An 18,493-nucleotide genomic window follows, 5' to 3' on the forward strand; every position below is an offset into this window, starting at 1 on the left:
GTGGCCCATTAGCAGAAGATATCCCCATGGGAGTAGTGAAACAATGAAGAGAGATAAGTAGCACTCCACCATCTGATAAGCGACACTGACCCATTTGGGCAAAAATAAGCAATTCTGCACCACCCAGTTTCAACAGATGGAATAGAATAACATGTTCTTTACAAAACCCAAGACATTCGCTTTTTTGTTCCTCTTTTGGAAAGGATTTATTTGGAAAAGCAAAGTCAAAATCAGCCTCTGCATTTTCTCAGTAATATGCAAGAATTGCTCAGTGCCAAGCTGTAGAATCAGGTGATTCCTAAGTTCAGGATGTTTAAGTATCTCAAAGATCTATAGGTAAAAGCATGCCTATTTACCCAATGTATTTTAAAGATCTGCTCATCTCTAAATGAATGAGTTTTAAACTATCATGGAATTCTAAAGAAAGTCACGACATGATTACAATTTTAATGCTGTGTTCACTTTGCCTTCTGGTTTTACTCACATTCCTTTTAATGACTGCTATACTCCTTAGTAATTTTTTTTTTTTTTTCCCCAAAAGCAAGAAGAAGACTTTCCTATAGATGGGCATCATTTTGGTATTTAGTGATACCAGATGCCAAATACTGAAGCACTTTATTGCAATCAGCATCTCTTATCTATCATTTCTTCAGGGTTCTTTGGCCAACTCTTCCTCTCTTACTATAGCGACATTTCCCAAAACATTTGTCTGTTGCATTTCTGGTTTATCTTTCATTCAGAGTTGTATGGTTCTTCTTTCATCCAAGTACCAAGTTACGTATGTATTTCTTACTCAAAACCATCTTTAAAAGATTTATATGGACAGTCAGGAGATTTACTAATGAATTAGGCTAAAGAAATGTGTGAAAGCACAAACAAGTGTTTCCTCCACTGCTAGCAAGCATTTTATAGTTCCTCTCTGGTAATTCTACTAACAACTGGAAATGTGTAGTGTGCTTCTCGTTATATTGCAGTGAAATGAGCTTTAGGGTTTCTATTGCCTTTAGCAAACAAGAAAATATTGCTGTGCCACCTCAGCAGCATCTAACAAACAGTCACTGACACTCTGCACTCCTTAGGGCATATTTTAACCATAATTCAACCATCTTCTCAAAGAACAAGAATATTTTTATTCAAAATCCCAAGAAAACATTAGAATTTGAAACAAAACACAGTAAGTACCTGGAAAATACCTCCCCCTTCAAAATCAGCTCATCAACTTCTTCTTCTTGAATGGCAGAATTGTTCCACCTGGTCTATTTAATCATTAGGTGACATATCTTAAATAAATGTTTCATAATGTATTTTGTTTACAAACACCCAAGAGACATAACATTATCATTTGATGAACTCACAGGTTAAATGGAGGGAGTGTAAACCAGTTTCTAAAACAATAAGGTACCTCAAGCATAGCTTTGAGAATGTATGAAATGTAATATAAGTTACCCAAATTCATCATTGCTGTAAGGCAGTTAAACACTTTCATTGCAAATAATGTACTAATACATAAGCAGAGCTAACAAACAAAGCAGTTTGCACAGCAGTTTATGGGCTCTGGCTTCTGATGTGCTAAGCTTCCTGGGAACTCCTGGGGTCATCAGAGGACTGCTGTGAATTTTGGAAGAGCTTCAGGGTGCCTGGTGCTCCCCAGAAGGGACAGCCACAGAAGGCTGTGACTGCTAACAAGCTGTAGCAGTGTCCCACAAGCTTTGTTGCCAACTTTTCTTGATTTATGGGGACTTCAAGCTTTTTGTTTCCAGCTGACTCCACATTAAGGACAGCCAAGCATGCTTTCAGCAAATGCTAGAAAGAGTGTATGCAACTGCCAAGCCCAGAGCACAGCCAACAGAGCAGAAGGGGCCAGAAATTCCACTGAGGACACTGTGTACTTCGGTAGTGAGGTGCTGCAGGGCACTATCACTGACTATCCATCCACAGGAGTTACTAGATCAGCCCATTAGAGACCTCAAACCAGACTGAGCTCCTCAGGGAGGATGCAGTTCTGTAGGCCTGGAGCTGCAGAAATGTCTGGAACCTCTTGCTGAGGCTGTGATCAAATTATAGTGTCCTTGCTTGGAGGAAGCACTTGTATGCTAGAGGAAGATCTGTGTTGCCAAGTAAAGGAACTTCAGGAGGCAGGTAGTAGTCTGTGAAGTTGAGATGGGAACAATATCATGCTGTCCAAGACCCTACAAATACAAGAACCTGAACTCCCAGACGTAGTGAAGGAGAACCAGGAAGAGTCCTTGCATAAGATTTTGGACTGCAGTTACAATGAAGGCTAGACCCTTGTAACCTTGCCAACAGGATGAAGGTTCCTGTCCAGTTGAGCTCTGCCACGACAGAGTAGGCTCAGTGACCTGGTACCAGAGGATGAACTAGAAGTTCTGTCCACTGGAAGCATCTTAATCAGCTAAACCTGAGTCATGAGGCAACACCAGAAGGAAGGATGAATGATGGCAAACACTGGGAGACTCTGCTGTAGGCTCTTGATAGGAGATATCATGAGTCCTGAGGGAAATGGCTCAAGTCCTTGTGAGGCCACTCTTAATTATCTCTAAAAAAAACTTGGTGACAAGGAGAGGTTCCTAAGGATTGGAAAAAAGGTTATGGAAATACATCAGAGAGTGGAATGGATAAAAGAAGAAAAAAAGAAGGCTAGGAATGGAGAATGTGACTGCTACTTTCAAGAAAGGCAAGAAGGAGGCTCTGGGCAACTGTGGACCAGTTAGCCTTACCCTGGTCCCTGGAAAGGTGATAGAGCAAATAACCCTTGAAACTGTTTCCACACACATGATGAAAAAGAAGATGCTCAGGAGAATGGTTTCACAAAGAGGAAAGCATTCCTGATGATAGTATTCAATGAGATGACTGGCTTGACAGATAATGAGAGGACTGTGGATGCTGTTTCTCTTGACCTTAGCAAGCCTTTAGATGCTACAATAACATCCTCATAGACAAAACTCACTGAATTGCTGGAACAAAGACCATATTCAATATAATTCATCCCCTCATCACATTATGTAGCAATGATATTAAAACTGAAATCCAATGACTTCTCTTTGTAGCTACAGTTCTGGTCAATAAAAAAAATGCTGCTGCCACAAACTAATCTTGGGTGGGATGTGATGGTGTGTGCAATGGTGAGAATTAAAACTAGAATGGATAGAAAAGATAGGCAATGCACACAAAGAATGTCTGAAAAAAGTTTTCAAGACAGATTTCACTACCTCATTATTTCTAATCTGAATATTATAATGCTCCTGTTGCACATGATTCATAATAGAATCATTCCTGTTTTTTCTTTTGCCCTTCATTTAACTGTTCCTTTAAAGAACATTCATGTTTTTAATTTGAAAAACCTTTATAAGATAGGAAGTTTAAACAAGTAAATAAACAAAAAATGCTGCTGACACTTTAAAAATGGTTCATTAGAAATGAATGGGAAAACCATCTGTCTTTGTTAGCTACAGATTAGATATTTCATGCATCAGCAGTGTCTAATACATGCACAAAAGAACAAAATTTTCCTAGGATTATGGGCATTGCTGCTGACATTATATCCCTTTGAACCATGGAGAATCAGTAATAAACAGTTCTACATAAAAGGACAGGGCATAGATCCCATTCTCATTACTGTGAAAACTGTACTTTTTCCTTTGATTTGAAAGGTCATTAGTAAAATCTACATTTCATTCCTTGGAAGAGATTTCATTGGTGTTACAGGTATTGTTCCTTTTTCCTATGATCTAAAAGCAATTCTAAAGTGGTCAAGGGTCAAAATTTTTGTAAATTAAATATGTCAGTTTTAATGTCAAGATGTTATGTGTGTTTATTTTGTCGTGAAATGACTTCACAGCCAAAAGAATACCAAGGTTTCATCTTCAATTATGAGACATTTTCCTTTGAAAAAGAAGAATCATCTCTTTTGAAGTAGAGAATTATTTTCAGAGCATGTCACAGTATCTTTCAAAAAAATTAGAATGGGATAGGAATTAAAAAATTGGTTTTGGAGAAGAACATTATCATATATTTAGAAAAAAACAATTTTTAAAAAGTATGAGTTATTCAGCTAAAACAGTAGCATCAGAGAAATAATTGCTTATATATGACTGTACAATATGAAACATATGTACATATGTAAAAATTATACATTAAATGGTTCTAGTATAAGTAAACTACAGTAAACAATGCAATTAGAAAATCAACATTGTTTCCCCACCACTAGTTTCTATGGGAAATAAAATTCTAGTTAATTGTCTTTTTGAATTTGCCTGGGATTTACAGTGTGTGTTCTGTTAGATCAATAGAAACATCATAGGATGCAGTTACAGACTGCAGTTACAGACTGTACACTGTTAGAGGTCCTCTATAAACCAGTGCTCACTCTTCAGCAATAGCAAGCAGACTAATGCAGAAACAGTAACCATCATTATTTCTTCTACTGAATGTCAGTTCGGATATATGAAAAAAATCTATCAGAGTTATAAAAGTGAGCCTTTATCTTTGAAGGTCACAGGTGGAGACAAGGGACCACAAATACAAAAATCACAGCTCTCTATGAGCATCCATAAGCATTGTTATATGTAGGTCTCTTGGATTTGTTCATTCCCTGTCTGGAAGGGACAGTCATAAAATTTTCATAGGTTTGCTCTATTGAAATAACTCAGTGAGACATCCACAGAAAGTTGGATTGTTTATATTACAGTAGATATCAAAAGTAGATAAAGACATAGCTGACTCTTAGAGATGAACTGAAAATAATTTCTGTTGTTTGCTTTCATAACTTATATCAAAACAATAATCTTTATAAGGGCAATGATATTTTTTGAAATACTGTTTGCCAGGACATGACAAGTCAAATTTGGTTTTGTAACAGAATCTACAGTAGAGAAATAACTACCTCAGTTGTGTGACTGCAGTATTTGAACGGTGAAGATGTTATTTGTTAGTTTGCTTGTTGCTATTTTTATAACTTTGAGAAATACTGTCTGACATGAAGATGCTTAATCTTCTTTTTTTACTATTTATATGGTTGGAAATTTTAGTAGTCCTTGAAAAAAAATTTCAAGGGTTTACTCATATAAAAATTCTTTGGCTAACCTAATCAAGATCTGTGTTATGTGTTCTTTTGTAAATTTAGTGTTGAAAGATGAAATGTTACTACCTCTGCTGTTTTTTTGAGGTTACAATCCTCTTGCACTATTAGGTGAATAGTAAGAGATTATAATTTGGTATATTAGTGAAAGTCCGTTTTTGCAAATCCTTTCTTCTTTTTTTTTTTCTTTTTTTTTTTCCTTCTCTTTTTCTTATTCTAGTAACAAATGTGAAAAATAGAGAGATCTCTGCTTCTTAATCTATTCACAAAGTATTTTCTATACTATCAGTATTAATTATGACACTCTTTAGCCTTCTCAAAAGCTTTATTTCCTACAGGCTATTTGGAAAATCTGAGTTCATATTGTTCAAGTTAGTATGACAGATGCTGAGTATTGAAAATATTTCAATAGTTCTCTTCAAATACATAAATATAGATACTATATGGTTTAGTGATGTCATGATGATCTGATATATTCTACCATACTAAATACCATATCTATCCTTGGTTATCAGTTTTTTATAGGCACCTAATTGGTTCTAGGCATAAAGTATTCAATGTCTTCTATATTTGGAATAATTTTTTTAAAAAAAGAAAATAATAATAATACATTAATCCATTTGTTCAAATAAAAGTTTCTTATACTCTTCCTCCTTTTCTTGGCTCTGATAGTGCTTTGACATCAGACTGAGCCATAGAAATATTGTTTGTTCAATTATTCTCTTCCTTCGAACTTGAGTAGACCCTAGGTAAAGATCAATCAAAAATTCTGAAAAATTTCCCATAGAAAATTGGAAACACTCTCCCCCTAAAAAACTGATAGAGACATCTTGCTTAAATGATTTACAGAGTTCAAAAACTGCAGTATGCAATATTTCTTTGCTCATCCACTCAAATTATGCTGAGGTCATTTGCACAGACTTCTGAACTGGTGTGCATTATGTTAAATTGTTTCTCATGTCAAATTCTCCAAATGTCAAGGTAATCTCTCTTCACGGTTAGAATCGTATTGTCCGGACTTCACAAAATTTGAGTTGGAGCATGTTACCTAGTACTTCATGTTGCTATGCTAGTTACTGCTAATAAAGGTTACAATTGTAATCACCATTATTTGGCCTTTTGTGATTGCCTGTGGTGGAAGGAATAGACCAGGAAAAATCCCCTTTACTTCCCCTGAGGAAAAGTCCCTTCCACTGTGAGCACTCTAACCAAAGATTTCATTTTTCTTTTCTGTAATCAGTGCCATGTCTGTATATGGCGTGAAGAGCTTTGAGGTCAATTGACAGAGCTACTGCTGCATTGCTAAACTTTCCAAATTTAACAAATGTTTCTTCTGGAGGGGCTGTTACCTGCATTCAGGTGATGGCTTCTACTTTTTCAGTGCAACATTTTTCTTCCTTTCAGATTTCTCAGGTCAAAGAGGACTTGTCTCAAAAAATCAATACTAAAATACTGTAAGAGTTACCTGTAACTCTCAGATAATATCAGAGCAAAAAACCTGAGAAAAGGCATGGAGCTTCTTTCCATAACAACTAGGCTCTTTACACTGCAATCTTGAGCAGAGGAAGAGATTTCCAAGGGAAAATAGTGCTGAAGATACCAATTTCCACAGGTGCAGCAATAAACCTAGTTGCCATCAAAGACCAGCATTAAATTAAGAGAGAGGAGCACAAGTAAACAGGCAACGAGGGAGATGGAAGCCTTTTATTCAAAACCCTTGAAAGATGGAGAGTCATCCAGATGGCTGATTTATTCAACTATTTAACATCTAACAGATTAACTTGCTGTAACTCTTGGAAGGCACATAACAACTGATTCCCTCTGATTCTTGAAAGAATAAAATGATACTTCTTTCTTTTCTGTACCAAAGTGAATCAGTACCACCCAAGATATTGGAGGCAGATCATTTACTTACTGTTCACGTAGTATTGATTTACTGATGTTCTGTTTTCATAAATTAAGGGTTTTCTATTTGAAAAATCTTTGGAGAGGTGATGCATTTTAAAAAGGCTGCAAATTACAAATTTTCTTTCAGGTTGCATGGTGAAATCTTGAATTACCTTGTTTCTGCTGTATTGACTGTTTTTCCAGTGAGGGATGAAGGGTACATAGGCAAAGAATTCAACTCATGGTGTTAGTGACAAGAGATGGTAAGATAAATAGAAATATATGTCCTTTTCCCTTTGCATTTTGTCAGGAGCAAAAGGAAGTCTAATGTGGTTTAGTCAATAGAGGATGTTATTCAAAAGAGCAGCTTCACATGCCAAAATGCATATACATTCTCTATGGGTGTTTGCAGTAATTCAAGACATTAATACTGCTACTCAGAGAATCATCTGACACTTCAAACACAAATTTAGAAAGACCTTTCTTTGTCTTCACACTGTGTTGCGTGATAACTTGCTAAGCTGTATTCCAAATTTTTCATATTACTATGATACCCTTTTTGTACATCTTAGTAAGTTTGGGAGATGGGAGCTCCTAAATTTTAAGGAATGATTTAGTATTTTTAAGTATTTTATAATTTATTTTAAAAAGCTTTAACATGGTAAACAGTTTTTCTAGAACCTTAGATAACCAAAACTGTAATGCAAGAGTAAAAAATGCACCCAAAACAGTGGAGGTTTTGTTTGGGGGTTTTTGGGGTTTTTTTTGTATTTTTAAATGCTTTTCTCTTGCACCTAAAACAGGAAGTTAAGTAGGCAAGACTGATGGGAAGGAACTTCAACAATTGTTTTCCCCATGATCATGGTCTGTGAACTAGACTGTTGATACCAAACCATGTTTTATTTTCTGGTTTCAAGCCATATTGCCGAAGTGATCCTCTCATATGACAGCAGTAGTATTCAGTTTTACTTATTACAGTTTTAACTTATTATGTTGTCTTTCTTAATTAAAAATATTCAAAGTATTCAGTACTTGTGCTTTTAAAGCACAGATATTCCTTCTAATGAGACAGTTTTAGTAGTGATTTTTAATTATTTTAATGTTTACCGGCTGAAACAGAAATCAATGTGATTTCATCTGGCCTTGTTGGTAGGACAAGTTGCTGTTATTCTTATTGAGATAAATAAGAAAATAGTTTAATCTGAAAAGAAAAAGAGTGTGTACCTCACCTCTGGGTCCAGTACTCTGAAAGTTGCATCCAGCCTGACATGAGATGTATCACATATTCTGGCTCAGGAAAATGTAAAAAAGAAAAAAGGAGCATAAATAAATGGGAGTTGAAAGTATAAATACCCTTTGTAACATGTAAAATTCTGTTCCTTGCAATAGAAATGTGTGCGTTGCAGCTGAAACAGAGCTTAAAGCAAAAGTTGAAATATAGCTAGCTGTCCCATTGAGCTGAATGTTACCTTGTGATTGTGTGAAGTCATAGCTTCAAATAGAGGATTAAGGAAAAAAATTAATGGAAAATAAACAAATACAACTTTCTCTATCTGTTCCTCTAAAATATATTTGTTTGGGGATTTTTTGTAGTGTAATGTTCCTGAATACACAGAATACCAGGAATAAATCTTAGTTAGTGTTACCAAAGGGAAGAATATGAGCAGAGAATTATGGGAAGAAAGTATACAAAACAAAGAAAGTATATTTTAAAAATGAGAAAAAGAACAATGATTAAAAGTCTGAAGCAAGGACTGACAGGGAATGGAAACTACATAAGCCCTTTGAAGGCTTTGTGAATGCATCAAAAATGCAAAAGACACACTCAGACATTATTAGAGTAGCAGAAACTGAATCTTTTTATCTCTTCCTAACAATATACCTCCCAAATAATTTTTCTCCAGTTTGGGGTCAATATCCGCACACGTCTGTTATTACCTGGTACCATTCCCCAAGTACTTTATCTGTGTTTTCTTAGCCACCACTTCAGATTCAACTTGTAGACTGCAGGTGATATACATACTTCCCATAAGCCAGTATCTACGCCTCAGTAATTAGAAAATAGTATGCGTGTGTATGACAAAGATAACAATGCTCTTTTCCCCCTAATTTTGGCTTTATATCCTTATTCTAACAGCTGACAAAGGCAGGTGGACTTTCTTTTAAGTGTAAGTTTTGCAATTTATGTTCACCTATCAATTTACTCCGTGATGGACAAACTGGTCTTTGCTTACTTACTGATTAATCCTTTGGAGAGAGCTACATCAGCCAATTCCCTCAGGCCCCTGGGGTGCATCTCATGGAGTTCAAATTACTTAGGTATATTCAGGTTCCTCAAACCTTACCTTCTCCTAGGATGGGAAGGACTTCAGACCCCCAGCATTTAGCAGGAGTTTCAGAGATACAGGAAGTGAGATTAAAAGTAAAAAAACTGAGGAAAATAAAAATGTTGAATATCTCAGTCTTCTCTGTGTTGGATGTTGCCAGTTCTCCTGTCTTATTTGTTGCACAGGTACATTTTCTTTAACCATACTTTTGTGGCAAATGTATTTATAAATCCCTTCTTTTTCTTTGCAGTTCTTGTCAAATCAAGCTCCAAATGGGCCTTAGCTTTCCTAATGCCACTCCTACATATACAGACAACATCCCATATTCTTCCCAGGGTAAATGTCCCTTATTCCTCCCCTGTGCATTTCCTTCTTACACTGCAGTTTACCCAGGAGATACTTACTAAGGCATGCTGGTCTTCTGCCTTCTTTACCTGATTGCTTATGTGTGGAAATCAAGAACTGTGCTCTAAAAAAAAGAGGCCTTAAAGAGCTGCCAGCTTTTTTCAGTCCCCTTTTTCCAAAAGGCAGTTTCCTAGGGAATCCCACAGACCCAAATAGTGAAATCTAATCTAAACTACAAATCAACTGAAAGTTTCCTCTCCTAAAATTCAGGGTCTTAACTGCTCCACTGCTGTCCTATATCCCTCAAGATTGCTAATTCCATCAGAGCATAAGCACTGCAGCCCAGCTTAATGCTTTCTCTAATTAGTTAATCAGTTTCACATTTGATTGTTTACAAATGGAAAGCCCTAGGAATAAATTAGGGAATGAATAATGGTAATACTAGTAAAGGCAGGCTCAAATGAATTTAGGGGAGAGGCATAGGTGAAAATTTGAGGAGGCCACCTAGGGGTGGCATATGAGAGCAGAGAACTAGGAGCACAAGAAGAACTTCAGAGATAAACTCATGACATGTTTTGCAGGCTGAAGCTGGTGAAACAGGTCTGGTAGTTTTCTGTGGAGCAATGAACATATTAAACTCTCAGAGTATGAAATTGGAAAAAAAAGTACGTTTGTAGGAGGAAAGAAGAGATGGAAACATGAGTGTTTGAAGCCTTTGTAGTGACTGGAATTGTATGTCCTTGGTGCTTTGTGGTGTGTGTTGCTGCCCTAAATTTCAAGCTGTGCATGTATTGAAAGCAAGCTCTTATTTCACTACTTCAGATGATCCAATAGCCTCTAGCTTACAAGGAATAAATTTGTCACTGAGCACTGAGGTTTCTCAGGCTGTTACTCGATTTGATTGAATGAACTAAACAACATAAATCCTTACTGTGGAATGGCCCATTGTTGCACGTATTGTATGGCTATCAGGCTGACCTAAACTTCACTGAATGTCTTTGCATTTCTCATCAAGAATCTGATGAAGTGGCAGTTGAATGATGGGCACACTCTAGCTCAGGGTTCAGTTTAGGATTCCTGTTGCTTTGACCGAACCACTGGGGAAAAAGCAGTTCTGCTGCTTCTTAAATATTGCAATTTCATCTGCAAAACCACCTCTATCTGTGGCAAAGATAAGTGCTCTGATTGATATTTTCTGAAATGGTTTTTATACAGAACTGGTTTCTTGTATTTTTCTACTGTAAAGAAAGACGTGTAAAAGCAATAAAATAGCTGCTTCTGAAATTTGTTCTGCTCTCGAATATTCATGTATATCACCGCTTATTACAGAATACACCGGGTTGGAAGAACCCAACAAGGATCATTGTGTCCAACACCTGTCCCTGCACAGGACCATTAAGAGTCACACCACATGCTTTTTTTAGGCTTTGGCACTTTTCCAGAGCTTCTAGCTGAACTAGGTTGGAATAAACCCACCAATATTGTTTTCCAATTGATAGACAGCCACTTTAGAACTCTCAAGATTCAGGAGAGACTGCCTCTCCATTTAGCATGCTGAAAAATGGTTTTGGCTCAGAGAGGCTCCCACAAATGTGTACAAATTGATAAAAGGGGCTGAGAAAAAAAGGAGGAAGACTTTTCTCAGGGCTATCCAGAGGCAGGAAAATTTGTAGTGGACAGAAGGTAAAGTACATGAAATTCCGCATGAAGATAATTTTTTTTTTTTTTTTTTTTTTTTAATGGGAAGGTGGTTAGGTGCTGGAATAGATTACCCAGAGAGGTTGTGGAGTCTCCATCTCTGAGATACTCAAAACCAGGCTGGACATAGACTTGAGAAAACTCTAGTTGTACCCGTTTTGAGCAGGAGAGTCTAGATGAATCTCGGAATCTTATTTCCAAAATCAACAATTCAAGTATTCTTCAGACTCTTCCCTGTTATTCAGTTTCTTAAGACCTTTAAGGTAGAATATAAGGCAGGTGTTATAGATACATTTCACTGGAATGTGAGAAGTAGAAAGGGAGTTTTCAAGCAGGTAAGAACAAAATTTAATACTTTACTCATCACATAGGGACAGAGGAACTTATTAACATTACTTCTCTGGATACAATTCATCAGTATAGTTTGCAATTTTTAATTTTTATTTTAATGTTACAACCGGTGCTAAAATGTAAAATCATGAATACAACTTGGGAATTTTCACTGCCCTATCCTTTTGTTGGTGTTACTATAGAAAGCTTTTCAATTTATGGAGAGATGTATGAAAAGTAAAGCGATAATGGCTATGAAGTTGATTTATATGTGCTGAAGGAGTTCTACACATGTCACAATCTAAGCAGTATGTGGGGTGTACATTATTAAAATGAATAATTTACATAAAACAGTCATGATTTATTTTTCTTATATTAGTGGGTGTATTTGGATTTGGTTATTGGAAAGAAAAGTATTTATATTGGCAAGTTGGTAAAACAAGAGAAAGAAATTCAGCATTAACTATCTTTATTTGAGCTCTTAAAAGCATATATCATCTTTTTTTTTTTTTTTCTCTGAGAATTCTAGAAATCATCTTGATTTTTCTAATGGAGTGAAAAAAAAATTAGTCCTTCTGAAAAAAGTCTGTTTGGGTTTTTGTCTTTTGATCAGTTAATTTCAAAAAATACCAGCTATAACAGCTTAATTTATAATTTGCTTTTAATAGTCGTAACACCTCCTCACCTTTTTCTAAATAACAGTTCTCATTAACACAAAATTTTTTCTTGATTCTTAAAACTGGGTCTCAGGATAGATGCTTCTATGTATTTTTTTCCCACATTTAATGAGGACTCCCATAACTTTTTTTAATAATCCAGAAAGGAGTACAAAAAGCTGTGTTATTGTCTCATTTGCATCAATATTGACTATTACATCTCAGCTGGTAGCTGGCATGAAGCCACGGTAGGACTGGCTAGTTATGTAGTGTAATAACTGCTGTGTTTCAGTGACCTAGTGTTCCCTGTAGTCATACAGAATAGTTTTGATAACTCAAAGGCAGTTATGAAACTCATTAGGGAAAAAAAGGGAATGAAATGTGTTTAATGTTTGCTCCTCTGCACCTCAGTTATGTCCATAAAGTTGGACCAGGTCAGAACTGAACTGTGTTTTCCTAACATGAAGTGAAAGGCTCTCCATTTAATGAGCTTTTTAAGTTAAAAATGGAGCATAGCCAAGTGCTACATACCAATTTGTAGTTGTGCATCAGTAGTAATTTATTCACAACTTCATATAAGAAGTCAACAACAAAAAAAGAGCAGCTGTAAACCAATTAACATCTGTGTTCTGATCTGTTGGGTCAGAGTGTTCTCCTGTGTTCAGTATGAGACATTTGGAGATGCTTAATTTGTAAGAGTCTGATGTTTTTATACATTGACTACTTAAGAGAAAATTCAGTATAGCACTTATAGGGCATGCAGTGTTATTCAGTAGATGTTGCTTCTAGATAATAAATGCATTCTGCCACATATAGCAAAAAGCAGGTATGTTCGTTGTGCATAAGCAGAGAATAAAAAGAGTACTTATTTTTAATCATATTTCCAAAAGTATGTTTTGAGTATCATAAATGATGAGCCTTGAAACGTGATCTTTGTCAGTTATTTTAAGAATGTATGAATGCTTTTTGATAATAATGACTATTAGTTTTTAACATGAGAAAAATACAGTATCCTGATTTTTGAATCCTTAATGATAAAATACTCGGGCCTTTAAAATTATAAATTTCTTTGAAATATCCATTCCATTTCATGTGACATGCTTACTGTACCCCACAAATAAGTAATACAGAACACAAAAAAGTTGAAAGAAAACACTGGGTTTTTTAAGGGGTGAAGTTTTCCTTTCATGTAGCAAGCATTACTTGTACTTTACAGAACAGAACTACATAACAGATTCTCCATTAAGTGACCTGTTTCTTGTTTAAGAACAATTTCTCTTATCAAATTACAACTATGAAGATATATTTGAATGGTTTAATACCTGAAATCAATATTGATCAAAGTAGACAAAAGCTGGAATAGTTCATCTTTCATATTGTCTCTTGTCCTGCCAAACAGTGGCAAAAATAAAATTAAATTCAATTTTATTTACAGTGAAAGTAACAGGAATGTATGACTTTTAAAGTACATAGAGGCCTCTTTTAGTGCAGCAAGTGAAGAAATTTGGCTTTGAAGCAAGCTTTGAAAGCATTAGCAAATTGTTTTCTTTGAATTTACAGGACCTTAATATATTTATATTGTGAATAGAAAAATATATTTATCTAATTCATGAAGATAGGTTCCTTACAATCAGATGTAATTTAGATTTTGATTCAAGTTTTTTCATTTGTGTTCTCATTAACAGATCTTTACAAAAGCATTCAAAAAAGAGAAAAAACACAATGAAATTGGGACCCTTCATGACTCCTACTTTCTTTCTTAAGCGTACTGGATATGCTACCTGATTTCATCCCAAACATGGATGTACTTACTAGTTTCCCACACATGAATAGACCTCCTTCTAATCCTTAACATTTAGAAAATTTGCTTTTCATATTTGATAATTTGTGCCATTGTTTCATTTTAAAAATGGTCTAAACATGATTCTGTCTGCATTTCCTAAACCAGACGGTTCTCCAAGTGATACCTTGACTTAGAATTAGTCCTTTTGTTTTTGCTCAGATAAATTCTGAGAGCATAACCTGAATATAAATTTTATTCATAATGAATTTTAATACAATTTTCAGGAAAACAAAAACCAGTCACAGATATATATTATTGTTTTCTTTGGGGTTTTTGGGTTCTTTTGGGTTTTTTAAATTGAAAGGGTTAGAAGTGATTGAGCTAAGCTGTTAATTTTTATTCTGCCACGTCAGTGTTCCTTTTCTTTTTTTTTATTCCTCCAGATGCACATGCACAGCAGGGTGGACAGGGCCAGACTGCAGTGAAGATATAAATGAATGTGAATCTGAACCATGCTTGAATGGAGCCACATGTTTTGAATCTGTGAAGCCAGGGCAGTTTGTATGCATTTGTCCTCCATTTTACACTGGCGACTTCTGCCACCAGCGCTTCAGTCCCTGTGAGCTGCCTTACAATCCATGTATAAACAATTCAACCTGCTTGGCACAAGTAGATGGAAATCCAATGTGCATTTGCAAAACAGGTGAGGACTGGAATAGTTAATTTCTTTCATTTTCTGTTGTGCTCCAGAAGAATTGCAAAAATATGTTGAATTTATCGCTATCTTTAATGTAAGTAGAAAAGAATATGTTTCAACATAATAACCATCATGAATTGCAGCAGGTCTATCAGTTGTATTAAAAGATTGGAAAGATAGCTGTCAGTTTACCTATTATTAATTTCTTATTTTACAATACTTATTAAATCTATGGTGGCTTAGATTCAGCACTCAGAATTAGTATTTCTCAGTCAATTGTTACAATGACATAGAGATAGACATGCACCTGGCCAGCAGAGACAAACTAAATTGACAAAACAGGCAGATTTTGAAAAAATATATGCAAATTGGTGAAAGTACAAAAATTGGAGCAAGTTGGAAATGGTTTCTTTTCCTGCTGAGCTGTCAGGAAGGCCTGGCACATCAGGGAAGTAATTTTCCCTTGCTTAATGGATATAGTGGGTTGCTCCCTGTATGCACAACAAACCAAATCACAGCAGGTGCTGACAGCTTCCCTGGGCCATGGCTTAAAAGACACAATCTCTCCCACAATGTACAAGAATTGCTAAGGTGGATGTCTTGGTTTAGAAAGACAGGTATCTGCCAGGGAGGGTTGGAGTCTCCCTTAAAATGTAAGCCCCTCTCCCCCTTTTCTAAATTATCATAAATTTGCAATTAAAAGGCTGTCAGGCAAAGATTTTGGGAATAGGTATAGCAGTTCTTTACTAGGGATATAAGAATACAGATGTTGTAGTACAGAAGAATAAGAAAACAAATAAACAAATAAGAAATCCTAGAAAAAACCCTGACAGAGTCAGAAATACACCCTGTTGGTCAGGGTGTTGGAAGCAGTCCAAAGTAAGCCCTTCTGGAGTGGCAGGTGTGCTTCTGTTAGAGTAGAGATGGTCCCATTGAAGAAAAAGGGTCCAGTAATGGTGAGATGGGTCCGGTCTTCCTACAGGGATCTGGTGGAAAAACTGGATCCCTAGTGGGAGTGTGGTTCTTTTTTATCTAGGTTAAGATGGTTTGGCTCCTCCTCCCTGTGTAGAGCAGCTTACAGTAGTGCAGTGTAATGTGTAATGTAATTGATGAGCTCTTAATGGTTCGTTAGCAGAAGACATTCCCATGGAAGTAGTGAAACAATGAAGAGAAATAAGTAGCACTCCACCATCTGATAAGTGACACTGAACCATTTGAGCAAAGATAAGCAATTCTGCTCCACCCAGATGGAATAGAATAATATGCTCTTTACAAAACCCATGACAGTGGAACAGAGCAACAGTTTAACTGTGCTGAACATTGCTACATGCTTCCATGTAGGAACTGAAGAATACATTAACTAACTAACAACTGCACTGAAAATTTACAAAATTCAAGGAACAGGGGAGTACAACTACTGAAACTGGAACTGGAGAAAGATTTTGAAGTCTTCACTGTTATGCCTATAAAGGTAGGGGTCTCTCAGGGATAAAGGATAGCAGATAACTGCATTGTTACATGACAGTACTATTACTTGTTGTTTACTAAGCTACAGGGATATGGATATAATATCTAGGAATCAGGAGCATATTATACCTTGGGTTTTTTTCACTATTAAGGTAAAGGTTACCACAAACTGCTGAGGTAAAAACCCCAAACATCACTGGGAAAGTATGCAAGTTGCTTAGTGAGGCATTTTTAAGAAAAGCTGTTTTTCAAAAACAGCTTTTGACACAAGATATTGATTTTTGAAACTTTTTTCAGAAATTATCTAGAGAGAGACATGTAACTCAAGTCTTTTCTTAACATTCCTCAGAAAAAGTCACCTTTTCCAAACACTTTTGTGCACAGTTTCTGCAGAATAATAATTAAAAAAAAAAAAAAAAAAAAAAAAAAAAAAAAAAAAAAAAGCAGCTAGGATTCTCTGGGAGATTTGATGGAATTTTTAAGAATTCTTGAAGCTTGCAGCTAGGAATCTTTGGGGAAGTCATAGGGCAGTTATGTGAATCAGTAGCATGCATTGGTAACAAATCTTGGAAAGTGAAAAATTCAGGACTGAAAAGGGGTAAAAGGCATAATTCATAGAGTGAGTTGATCACTCATGCTAGGAAAAACGCAACCAATTTTTCAGGACTCTTATCAAAAAAAGGAGAGACAGAAAAATAGAGAATTTCAGCTGAAAGCAGTTTGAGGAAATCCGATTCATCTGTTGCCTTCTTTTCTATTATTTATATCTTTTTGTCTTGCATGTTCCTCCCTTTTTCTCCTGATACACTTGTCAGGATTATAGACCTGATCACAAAGGGTAGTCGCACTGATGTAGGTAGATTACTCCAAGACACTTAGTAGTAAATGGCATGTGGGTTAAACTTACCAGTAGTTAACAGTCCAGTCATTAGAAACTTTGAGTCTGTCATACCAGGTATTACAAAATGTAGCAGTGCCTACCAAAATCTAAAAACTATCCATAGAACACCAATCTGAGATAGGTACAACAAGAACGTATATTATACCATTAACAGTGGTACATATTTAGAAAAAAAAAAGAGAATACACATTGGCTAGGTTAAAGAAGACAAAAGCTGATAGAATGTCAATTGGGCAGAACCAAAGCTGATGTAAGATGTTAGTTTAGGACATAATTACCACAGGAAATTGGTAGAAAGGTGATGAAGTCATGATTAGCTGTAGTATAAAACAAAGCTGCATCTTTGTTCCAGTATGTACATCGGGGAACTACAGTTGTCTGATTTTGCCATAAAGAGTTCCAAAATTCTATAAATACCATTAATGTAAAATTTCCTCTTGAGCTGTTTGCCACAGATACAGAGGTTTTCTTCCTGCAAGGAGATAGATTATAATATTTGTGCAACAAAACTGGGCTCTCATATCATAGATCATGGAACAGTGTTAGACCATGACTTTAAGTTAAATTTCCACACAAGCAGGTTAAACAGTTAAAAAAATTATGACCTCTACAATTGCACAATGGTATACTCAATGTTGTAGAGAGGGCCATTATTGCAAAAGTTTAGGAATCGCTGCTGTAGAACAAGTTTCCCAAGAGGAGTACATAAAACCCCTCTAAAATACTTTGCCAGTAATTAATAAGCAAGGGTTTGATCAAGACAGTTGGGAGGACACAGAGGTTTGAGCTGTTAATCATATAGCCACCACTGAATCTCTTTAAATTCTACACACTAAATGCAAAGAAAACAGGAGGAATGGAAAACTTAGGGCAAAAAGCAAAATTTTTTTTTTACCTTATTTATCAACATGCCTTTACAGTACTGGAGAATTCCATTCTTAGAATTAATCTTAATAATAGAAATGAAAATTTAGTGTAACAGAAGAGCAAGGCAGGGCATGTAAACAAAACTATAGAATTTAAGTAATGTTGAAATATTCGTACCTGAGCCTTGGCCACTGTTCGTAAATTCCCCAAAAGGTCTACATGAAAAAGATCCAAAGAGCAATTTAACTGCATATACAAGTAAAATAGAGGGTAGATAAACAATAGTATAGGCATTAGACCATGCTCTTCTAGACAATGGCAAGAACAAAACTGTTAGTTTTATAGAGGCAACCCAAAAGAAAGAGAGTTTGGAAAAAACAGTGACACTTTCTGAGAACAACTGTGTTCCAAGACCAAAAAAAAAAAAAAATTACTGA

The 18,493-nt window shown here is 35.8% G+C and overlaps 1 protein-coding gene and 1 long non-coding RNA gene across 2 annotated transcripts in view; one reads left to right on the plus strand and one right to left on the minus strand.

Annotated features, from left to right (window-relative positions):
• Positions 1-18,493, plus strand: part of EYS (eyes shut homolog) — a 742,046-nt gene that overhangs the window by 285,596 nt on the left and 437,957 nt on the right. Inside the window, exon 22 of the mRNA XM_066180316.1 lies at positions 14,568-14,827. Within this exon, the coding sequence (XP_066036413.1) occupies positions 14,568-14,827 (260 nt within the window). The remainder of the gene's footprint in view (positions 1-14,567; positions 14,828-18,493) is intronic.
• LOC136287222 (uncharacterized) lies at positions 1,108-9,947 on the minus strand. Its single transcript, XR_010720107.1, has 3 exons — positions 9,717-9,947; positions 8,215-8,272; positions 1,108-2,588 (listed from the first exon to the last, which is right to left on the minus strand). It is a non-coding gene; the product is annotated as an uncharacterized lncRNA (long non-coding RNA).

This window comes from Chamaea fasciata, unplaced genomic scaffold, assembly GCF_029207755.1.
Source record: "Chamaea fasciata isolate MVZ Bird 193981 ecotype frontalis unplaced genomic scaffold, bChaFas1.0.hap1 SCAF_3, whole genome shotgun sequence".
NCBI lineage: Eukaryota > Metazoa > Chordata > Aves > Passeriformes > Sylviidae > Chamaea > Chamaea fasciata.